This window comes from Physella acuta, unplaced genomic scaffold (assembly GCF_028476545.2).
Source record: "Physella acuta isolate Inbredline_101_S28 unplaced genomic scaffold, ASM2847654v3 ptg001231l, whole genome shotgun sequence".
In the NCBI taxonomy this organism is placed as follows: Eukaryota; Metazoa; Mollusca; class Gastropoda; family Physidae; genus Physella; species Physella acuta.
This window is the reverse complement of record NW_026732747.1, coordinates 540,075-550,831: the sequence shown is the minus strand read 5'-3', so window position 1 is coordinate 550,831 and position 10,757 is coordinate 540,075. Positions and strand designations below refer to the sequence as shown.

Here is a 10,757-nt window from a genome sequence, read left to right as displayed (position 1 = left end):
CAAGCTGCAAGCGCCTCCTTGCAGTCCCCTCTCTTTCTCTCTATCACTATCACTACCACCCCCACCCCACCCCCATATGGTCTGGTGAGCTGTGGTCACGCTAAATGTTTACAAATCGTAGAGCCGGGTTTAGTGACGGCTATTAAGGGCAGATAATTTAGTTTGAAATGATTTTAAACTTACAGGAGGTAACTAAGAGGAGGCTGCTTTCACGGGGGGGGGGGGGGGGGGGGGGGGAAAGGGGGTGTGTGTAGCGTCGGGGTTAGGGGAAAGGGGGGGGTAGTGTTTTAAAGCAAATATTTTCAGTGGCAGCATTGTTACTGTCGAATTCACAAATTATGAATTACTGAAAAGTAGAAAATAAAACAACTAAATAGCGGCGTATGATACGCCGCGGGTCGGCTCGTACTATATAATATCTAATGTTTTAGTTGTCTTCACAGTATAGACACACAATTTCCTATAACTGTTCAATAAAATAAAATATTTGAATAGCTTATAAAATTCGGTTGTAGCATAGTAAAGCTTATATAGGTAACTTTCTGTACAAAGTTTGTGCATAAAAGAACAACTCTTGAAAATTCAGGATAAATAAATAAATGAATATATATATATATATATATATATATATATATATACTATATATATATATATATATATATATATATATATATATATAAATGTATGTAAATATATCAACAGCAATGCCTGTACGTGACGTCAAAGTCTTGAGCTATGACGGTAACTCACGCGAGACGTACTACTATGAGGACAACAACAACTTACCTGGTACAGTAACGCATGCAAATCTGTCACGTGATAATCCCTCGAAGGCTGGCGCTATCGAGATAGAAATGGAAAAAGGCCACATACACAAGAAGCTGCAGAAGTACATTAACGAAAAGAAAAACTCCGACACTAAAGGGACACAACTTGAGAAGACCGATAACAAGAACGATGACTCTAAATTAAAGCCAAAAAACGAGGTGAGGTGGAGTTAAATATCTTTATAATCAACAATAGATAATCTTGCTTTCAAATTTGATTTTGTTTCCAATGTACAGTTGTGGCTGAAGAGTAATCATTGGGAATATAAAATCTCTAAAGTAAATTTTTGACCAAAGTTCTCTACAGGCAAACCTAGTTTTTATTTTGGAGGAGTCGCCTTATATATTCTCCTTAGATCTTTTAATGTGTGCTTCTTGGGTGCTGTTGCTTCTGCATTTTTTAACAACAAAAAAAAGTTTAAAAAGACAATTTATATTAAGTGTAAGACTCAGGGGTCGGCAACCTTTTGAAGCGGAAGAGCCAAAAGGTAAAATTTTCAAAATTTCCCTGGTTTTAAAGAGCCACTAACATTTTTAGCGCAATTTCCATACGGACAATTGCGATTATTAATTTGTTCTGGATGGATGTGTGTATCTCCTCCTCAACGAAGCAATATCGAGGACTAGTTCCAAAGCAAATATGTTAAACAAGTTCCGAGGATGATTGTGGGGCCAAAAAAATTCCCGGAATTCCTTCCTGGGAAAGTTTCCCGGAAAAGCCAAAAAACCTGGAAAAAAATGCAGTTTTTGGCCCATATCTCGGCAACCAGACCACTTAGCGACTTGAAACATTTACCAATCGATTCCTGTCATAATTTAGAACAATATTGCCGAAGAAAGTTTTCAAAAATATCCTTTTGTTCGGTCACAAAAAATTAATTAAGGGAATTGCGCTTAAAATGTCACTAGACTTTTTATTAACTTGTTTTATTTCAAGTATTTTATTTTTTTATTAAGATTATTAGTATTTGTGCAAGGAGCTGGAGAGCCGCATCTTGACATCAAAAGAGCCGCATGCGGCTCGCGAGCCGCAGGTTGCCGACCCCTGGTGTAAGTGAACCGTCTTAAATGAATTAAAGTAGGCCTACATGTCAGAAACAAGTATTACTACTAATGTAAATCTGTATCAGTCCTCACAAGCCGATGATGTAAACTATAATACTAAAGCGAACATGGCAAGGCAAACTGACACTGTACATTACAAGTCTGAGGCAATTAAAAATAAACCGGGAGTGATCTCCCCTAAACTTTCTCGAATATTCTTATATAAAATAACAGGGGATGGGAACTCGGGCTATAGACATGATTTTTAATCCATTTTAAATACTTAAAGTTTTAAAAATAGAATAAAATCTCGTAGACAAATTAATTGCACACCAAGTGAACGCGAATAAAAAAGCGCATAATAGTGCGCAATATTATTAGTACTTTTAAAATTTACATTAGTTTTTTGAGAAATCGGAAGTAGTGTAAATAAGTACTTCCGGTCAACGAAAAATTCTCAAAATTTGACAGAAGGTAGAGAATTAGATCTTTTACTTACATATCAAATTTCATTTATCTATCTGAAATAGTACTCAAGTTATAGGCTTTTGAAAAATTCAAAGTAGAAAAAGTACCACTTCCGGTTATCCGAAATCGCTCAAAAGTTGATACGGATCTACGATTTTGATAAAATACTTGTATATGAAATTTCATCAACCTAGCTGTAACGGTACTCAAGTTATCGTGTTTACACACGGACACACACACACACACACAGACACACAGACATACGGACAAGATTGCAAAATTATGTTTTTCCGTATCAGTGAGATGTAAAACGTCGAGATTTGCAAAAATCTCGATTTTTTTTGTGCACGATTACAAGACTTTCTCTATACTTCGTATATACGAGAAAGTAAAAAAGACGAAGAAAAAAAAGAACATATATTATTAGTAACAAACACAACTGAGAAAAAACAAACAAATTAAAAACAGCAACTAATTGGAAACATTTTTATAAAAGAGCGGAACAAGTAGATTTAAAAAAAAATAATCATGAAATGCTCAAATTGTAAATAAGCATTCAAGTATTACTTTGTATCTTTGTTTAACACAGCACATTCACATGATTTTTAAAAAGCATGCCGATAAAATAGTTTTAAAAAGTGACACTTTTATGTAGCCTATAGCTGAATGCAATGGGGGGGGGGGGGGGGGGGGGGGTGCGGGGGGTGCGGACAACACCGGGTGACACCTTTTAGGGGGGGGGTGACACCAAGGCAAAAAATAGCAAAATATATAGAGAAAATTGATAAATCCACTTAATTGATTAATTCGAGTGTTAAATAGTCTTTTAAGAGGTGCAAATCGTAAGTTTGAGGGGAGGGGGGTGCAAATCGAAAGTTTGAGGGGAGGGGGGTGCAAATCGAAAGTTTGAGGGGGGGGGGCGCAAATCAAAAGTTTGAGGAGGGGGTGCAAATCGAAAGTTTGAGGGGGGGGGGGGGCGCAAATCGAAAGTTTGAGGGGGGGGCGCAAATCAAAAGTTTGAGGAGGGGGTGCAAATCGAAAATTGAAAGTTTGTCCCGGGAATGGTCGCTACGCCTCTGGGGGTGACACTATTAAGTGCCGCACCGGGTGACACCCGACCTCGCTACGCCACTGGCAGTTGGCTTAGCCCCTATTGTCAAAGCCCCTATGGTCACACATCCTATGGTCAAAGCCCCTATGGTCAAAACCCCTATGGTCAAACATCCTATGGTCAAAGCCCCTATGGTCAAAACCCTTATGGTCAAACATCCTATGGTCAAAGCCCCTATGGTCAAAACCCTTATGGTCAAACATCCTATGGTCAAAGCCCCTATAGTCAAAGCCCCTATGGTCCAAGCCCCTAAATTCCCTATGGTCAAAGTTGTCAAAGTGGATTTCATCGGATTCTCTTTATTACTTACAAGTTCGATTGACAAACTCTAACTAATAAAGTAGCGTTACACGTTGGCTTGTGTAATCTCCATGGTGACCGAAGACCAGAGGCGTAGCGAGGGGGGGGGGGGCGGGGGGGGGGACATATGTCCCCGGGCGCCGACCTTGGGGGAGGGGCGCCAAATTGAAAGTTTGAGGGGGGTGTAAATGAAATGTTCGAGGGGGGTGCAAATCGAAAGTTTGTCCCCGGGCGCCCGGTAGGGTCGCTACGCCTCTGCCGAAGACCGCCATTTGTATGCTCCATATTCTTCACGCCTTATACTCTGTTTTTACCGCGTCACAGATTAAAGTCTTGCTTTTAAAAATTTGGGGTTTATCTCGAACCGTTACTTACAAAATACAAACAAAAATACACTGGAATACAGGGAGACAACTCGTTGAATAGTTACTTATCGTGGCGGCCACGAAAAAATAGGTCAAGGGCCAGTACAAATTTAGAGATTCTAATCTTATTAGATCAAAACTGAGTGGTTTCCTGTTTAACTAGTTGAGCTCATTGCTGCACTGCATTCAACGGTTCTAATTATTTTAAATAATCATCTGCCCACTTTATTCAAGTGTTAGCTTATAAAACTATAAAGATGAACGATATTTCGTTTACATTAATTAATCTCCTTTGTGCGACTGGTGACGGCAAAACCGTTTAGGCTTACATATATTTTATTCTTCCACCACCCTGTGCCTGCTTGTTTTCTATTCTCACGTGTCGAAGAAGTGCCTTTGGTTGAACACAGTTAACCACAGTCACTCTTGTGACCTACTTAGGTCGAGTCATTTTTATTTTGACATTGTATAATTCCTTATATGGAATGATGGTGTAACACCTGGGGTTTTTCCACTGACTTATTAAGGTGTTTGAGACATAGAAAATTTCCATTAAAATCTGATTGAATGATTCTGATCAGATGATTATCCCCACCAATGGCGACATGAGTTGAGGATAACCTCCCCTGACACAGAAGTCTTTAATTGCCCTGCAGACTCGCAACACGAGGCAGTTTTTCTTGACCTGGCAGTCTACGAGGCAGTTTTACCTTAGTCAGGCAGCCGTCCATATTGTCCGGCTATAGACTCTGACCATTTGAACGTGAGAGTACTTAAGACCTGTGTGTGCCTTGCTTTCTTCAGTTGATTTAGTCTTCTAGTTTAATATTACTTGTCGCTAAGTAAGTCTAGAAGCTACAGCAGTGTTGTGTGGCCTGTAGCTGTCCTTAGGACAGTGTAGAAATCTGTGATAGTGTTTTTTCCTACATTGTGTAAGTTGGGTTTTTGATATTTTATACATTAAATATTTTATCTAGTTCATCTTTGTGTTTTGCCACATCTGAGTTCGCTGATTAAATGGTCGTATGTAGATTGGATGAGTGTTAATTACAATAGTATCACTAGCTCCCCTAGACATTAATTTCGAGCCCTAGTGGTCGTTGTGTTAAGTGTTCATCCACTTAGGCCGTAAGGCATTTGCATATGACCCCGAAAAAAGAATCCGGGGACGTTCTCCTTCTATTTGGCTGATAGAAAGGTTAACGTTACAAAGTGGGGGCTCGTCCGGGATTTAATCTGTCGTTCCAGTTGTTGGTTATATCAGTTGAATACTAAGTTTAGTCTGGTCTAGTTGTTTTTTTTATCCAGTGTAGCGCCGTGGTCTTACAACGCGCGCTCAGGCTAGAGTATCTAGGTCAAATAAGCAGACGTGTCACGTCCTACATTTAGAGGTCAAGTACACGGCCCAACTCACCGTGCTAAGTTAGTGAACCTAGGCTTGTTGTGATTTGAAAGTTAGTGTTATGGAGTCTTTTTTGGCTAATCCTACTGTTGAAGATGTAGAAAAGCTGAGTAGAAAAGTTTTGGTTAGTGTTGTTAAGGAATTGAAATTGGATTATTCTGTTACGCAGAAGTCAGAGGTGTTGAGAGATAAAATTGTTGTTCATTTCATTAATGAAGGAGTATTTGACGAAAGTTTGTTAGCTAGTGTGTTGCTCCGCGAGGAGAAATCTATAGAAGAGAGGGAGCTTCTATTAAAAGAAAAGGAGTTTGAAACTAAAAGTGCTCTAGAGAAACAGGAGTTAGAGGCTAAAATTGCTTTAGATAAGAGGAGGTTGGAATTAGAGTTTGGTCAAGTTAGTGGTGTTACTTCTCTGGTAGATCCAAAAAAGTTGTCGGTAGGGCAAGTGATTGCCAAATTTGGGAAATTAGTTCCTAAATTTGATGAAACAGATTTGGTCGTTTTCTTTAACTCGTTTGAGAGTTTAGCGAAGACATGTGAATGGCCCGAAACTTCCATTACTGCTTTATTGAGCTCTGTCCTTACTGGGAAAGCTGCAAAAACATACCAGGCACTCTCTCACGACGTTCAAAATAACTATAGTTTGGTCAAGACTGCCATTTTAAAGGCCTACGCTCTGACGCCCGAGGCCTATCGGACAAAATTCCGAACACTCCGCAAGTTACCCACACAATCATATGTGGAATTTCTCTTTGAAAAGGAGAAAATATTCTCAAGGTGGCTACACTCTGAGGAAGTTTCTGAGTTTGAGAAACTCAGGTCACTTATCCTAAGGGAAGAATTCCTATCGTCCCTGCCTGAAGAGATACGACTACACATACTGGATAACAAGATAACTGACATCCAGAAGGCTGCTGAGTCGGCTGACACATATATGTTGGTGCATAAGAAACCACCAGTGTCAGGAAACCGCCTCAACCCCGTGCTTCCCCTTTTTGGCAGCAATCATCCTGTTGGCCAACATTTGAAGGCATCACAGTCCAGAGAGAAACCAAGATCAACTCTCAATCGTCGAGCAGCATGCCAGTTCTGCAAAAGGCCTGGTCACCATGTCAAGGACTGTTACAAACGTCTTCAGAATAACAGAGAGGTGGTGCGTACTTCCGCGCACTATGCTCTATCCCCTCAAGCAGCCAGTTCAACTATGAACTCTAGAATTCAAAAGGACTCTAACCCTAAGTGTCCGCAAGAAGGTAGTCAAGTCTCCACACATTATGTGCAGTCACATTTTGACTGTTCTTGCCACCATCCAGTTTCTTCCGAGTCTACCGATCTCGAGAGATCGAGAAAAGTTGACTTTTCATCTTTTATTGCTGAAGCCATCATTAGCAAACCAGGTGATCCGTTGTCTCAGCGGAATATCACCGTTCTAAGAGACACAGGAGCGTCACAATCACTCCTTTTGAAAAGTTCAATGGACATTTCACCAGAGACGAACACCGGAAGGATTTCCATTATCCAGGGAGTGGGGACAAAATCTACTGTCGTCCCTCTACACAAGTTTGCCCTGAAACATCATCTCGTCGAAGGTGAGGTCATTTTAGGTGTGATAGATAGTATTCCTGTCCCAGGAGTACACCTACTTCTAGGGAATGACCTTGCGGGAAGCAAAGTATACCCCTGTACGGTTTCAGACCCTTTGTCAACAGTTCCAGATAATGATTATGAACTGTATCCTGCATGTGCGGTGACAAGAAGCCAGACCAAACAATTGGCTGACACAACGTCTGAACCACACCCGCCGTCCTCGTCAAGAAATTCGACTCCCAAACTGGAGTCTATGCTTCCAGAAAACACAAGCCTGGGCTTACCCCTGAGAATATCTCAGGAAGACATCATTAAAGCTCAACAAGTCGACGCGGAACTCAAAGCAACGGTCGAAAAATCTCTATCATCTGACGATGGAGAATATTTCTCCGAGAACGGCCTCTTCTTTCGTCGCGCTATACCAGTGATTGCCTCACCGGCCGAACCATGGTTGGGTAAAAACCAGCTGTGGATCCCTCCACCTTATCGGCATGAAATACTTAAGCTGGCACATGACCATCCAATGTCAGCGCACCCAGGTGTCACTAAAACGACGGCGAAGATCAAAGAACTGTTCTTTTGGCCCAAAATGAGAAAAGATGTGTCGCGTTACTGTAGAAGTTGCACGAACTGTCAGTTGGCCGGAAAGCCAAACCAGACAATTCCTAAGGCCCCTTTGAGTCCGATTCCTGTATTAGAAGAACCTTTTTCTAAAATCGTCATGGACTGTGTAGGTCCCTTGCCTAAAACCAAGGCGGGCAACGAGTACCTACTTACCTTTATGTGTTCAAGTACCCGTTTTCCCGAGGCGATTCCCTTACGGAACATTAAGGCAAAGACTGTAGTCAGAGCCATGACCCGGTTCTTCACTACCTTTGGATTACCTAGAATCGTGCAAACAGATCAAGGCAGCAACTTCACCAGTCACCATTTTCAGGAAGCACTAGCCAAGCTAGGCGTTACCCACATCACCAGCTCAGCCTACCACCCTCAGTCTCAAGGCGTACTTGAGAGGTTCCACCAAACCCTCAAAACCATGCTAAGGACATTCGCTAATAGTAACACCCAATGGGATGAGTCTGTTCCTTGGATTATTTTCGCCGCGAGGGACTGTGTCCAGGACTCTTTAGGCTACTCGCCTTTTCAACTTGTGTTTGGACATTCTGTCCGTGGCCCCCTGAAGCTGATACACGAACGTTGGACAGGTACCAGTGATCATCCAGTGGAAAACTTCGACGATTTTCACGTTCGACTGAAAGCCGTGTGCGAAATGGCTCACAAGAACTTAAGAAAGGCCCAAGTGAGAATGAAAGGACTGTATGATAAGAGTTCTTGTAAACGAACATTCAATCCAGGCGACAAAGTTCTTGTGCTAGTGCCTAATCTGAACAATGCGTTATCCTTGAGATATTGTGGACCCTTTACTGTGCATTCAAAATTAAGTGATTTGAACTATGTTGTCAATACGCCCGACAGAAGAAAGAAACAGACAGTGTATCATGTTAACTCACTGAAAAAATATTATGATAATTGTAACAATTTTCAATCCACAGCTAAAACTACTTTACCTGTATGTTCAAATGTTTCTGATGATGTGATACATGATAAATTGAAACCCCCAAAATTGGTAAATTCTTCCTTTTTAGATAATTTGAATGTCCACCTTATGCATTTGTCCACAGAGAAAAGCCACAAATTGTCGGAAGTTAATTCTACTGTAAAGCTTTACAGAAATCACTTTTATGCAAGTTCTGTAAAGCTTCAATTACCTATTTGGGTTATCAAGTGGGAACGAACCAAGTTCGGCCCATTGAAGCTAAAGTAGATGCTATTGTAAAGTTGCCACCTCCCAAAAATTGTAAAGAGATCAAAAAGTTCCTTGGGATGGCTGGTTACTATAGGCGGTTCTGTCAAAACTTTTCAGCTATTGCTGAACCTCTTACTGCATTATTGAAAAAGGGTGTTAAGTTTGAATGGTCAGATAAATGTCAAGAAGCTTTTTTAACCATTAAGTCATTTCTATCTAATGCTCCTGTTATGGCTGCACCAAATTTTAGCAAGCCCTTTAAACTTGCCATTGATGCTAGCAACTTAGCCATTGGCTCAGTCCTATTTCAAGAAGACAACATGGGAATTGACCATCCCATTGCCTTTTTTTCCAGGAAGTTAAATGAAAACCAAAAGAATTATTCTACTATTGAAAAAGAAGCTTTAGCTTTGGTTTTATCATTACAACATTTTGAAGTCTATGTCTCTTCTTCAACCAATCCAGTCAGAGTGTTTTCTGACCATGATCCCCTGAAATTTACCTCTAAGTTAGGACAGACAAATCAAAGAATATTGAGATGGTGCTTATATTTCCAAAATTTTAATCTGGAAATTTCACACATTAAGGGTAGTGATAATGTTGTGGCTGATTGTTTGTCAAGGATGTAAAATCTTGTTACACACATTGATCATGTGACACGCTTTGTGGTTCATTAGGACCATAAACAGGTTTTGTTTGAGTGTCACTCATATGAAAATGAGTGGTGTGAGTTAGAATTTTTCAAAATTCCAATCCTGTTGAATATTTTGTTTATTTTCAGGTGAACCTTAATTAAAGGTGGTTTTTGATTGTATATAATCTTTTATAATAATATGTCTCATATGACTCCATTGATATTGTAGCTAGTCATTGAAATAAAGGTCTTACCCTGGCGGGTTTACCACTTTTAATATCCACATGGAAATATTGTAATACCCTTTTTTGAGGGATTTTGATGTATAATTACTTTTTGAAGGGTTACTCCCCTTTCACCAATTGTAAAAGTTGGAGTTACTTCCCTTTTATGTTCAGGGATATTTTCATCTGGTATTATGATTTTGATTGCCTACATTTGTAAAACATTTTTGTTATTTCATTGCCAGATTGGTTCCCTATGTATGTTTTTGTGGAACCTATCTGTCACTTCCAAAAAGGGAGGGGATGTGACCTACTTAGGTCGAGTCATTTTTATTTTGACATTGTATAATTCCTTATATGGAATGATGGTGTAACACCTGGGGTTTTTCCACTGACTTATTAAGGTGTTTGAGACATAGAAAATTTCCATTAAAATCTGATTGAATGATTCTGATCAGATGATTATCCCAACCAATGGCGACATGAGTTGAGGATAACCTCCCCTGACACAGAAGTCTTTAATTGCCCTGCAGACTCGCAACACGAGGCAGTTTTTCTTGACCTGGCAGTCTACGAGGCAGTTTTACCTTAGTCAGGCAGCCGTCCATATTGTCCGGCTATAGACTCTGACCATTTGAACGTGAGAGTACTTAAGACCTGTGTGTGCCTTGCTTTCTTCAGTTGATTTAGTCTTCTAGTTTAATATTACTTGTCGCTAAGTAAGTCTAGAAGCTACAGCAGTGTTGTGTGGCCTGTAGCTGTCCTTAGGACAGTGTAGAAATCTGTGATAGTGTTTTTTCCTACATTGTGTAAGTTGGGTTTTTGATATTTTATACATTAAATATTTTATCTAGTTCATCTTTGTGTTTTGCCACATCTGAGTTCGCTGATTAAATGGTCGTATGTAGATTGGATGAGTGTTAATTACAATAGTATCACTAGCTCCCCTAGACATTAATTTCGAGCCCTAGTGGTCGTTGTGTTAAGT

General features: G+C 40.2%; 1 protein-coding gene across 1 annotated transcript in view; it reads left to right on the top strand.

Moving 5' to 3' along the window:
- Positions 1–707: 707 nt before the first annotated feature.
- Positions 708–10,757, top strand: part of LOC131957301 (uncharacterized) — a 37,987-nt gene continuing 27,937 nt past the window's right edge. Inside the window, exon 1 of the mRNA XM_059322026.1 lies at positions 708–986. Within this exon, the coding sequence (XP_059178009.1) occupies positions 855–986 (132 nt within the window). The 5' untranslated portion in view covers positions 708–854. The remainder of the gene's footprint in view (positions 987–10,757) is intronic.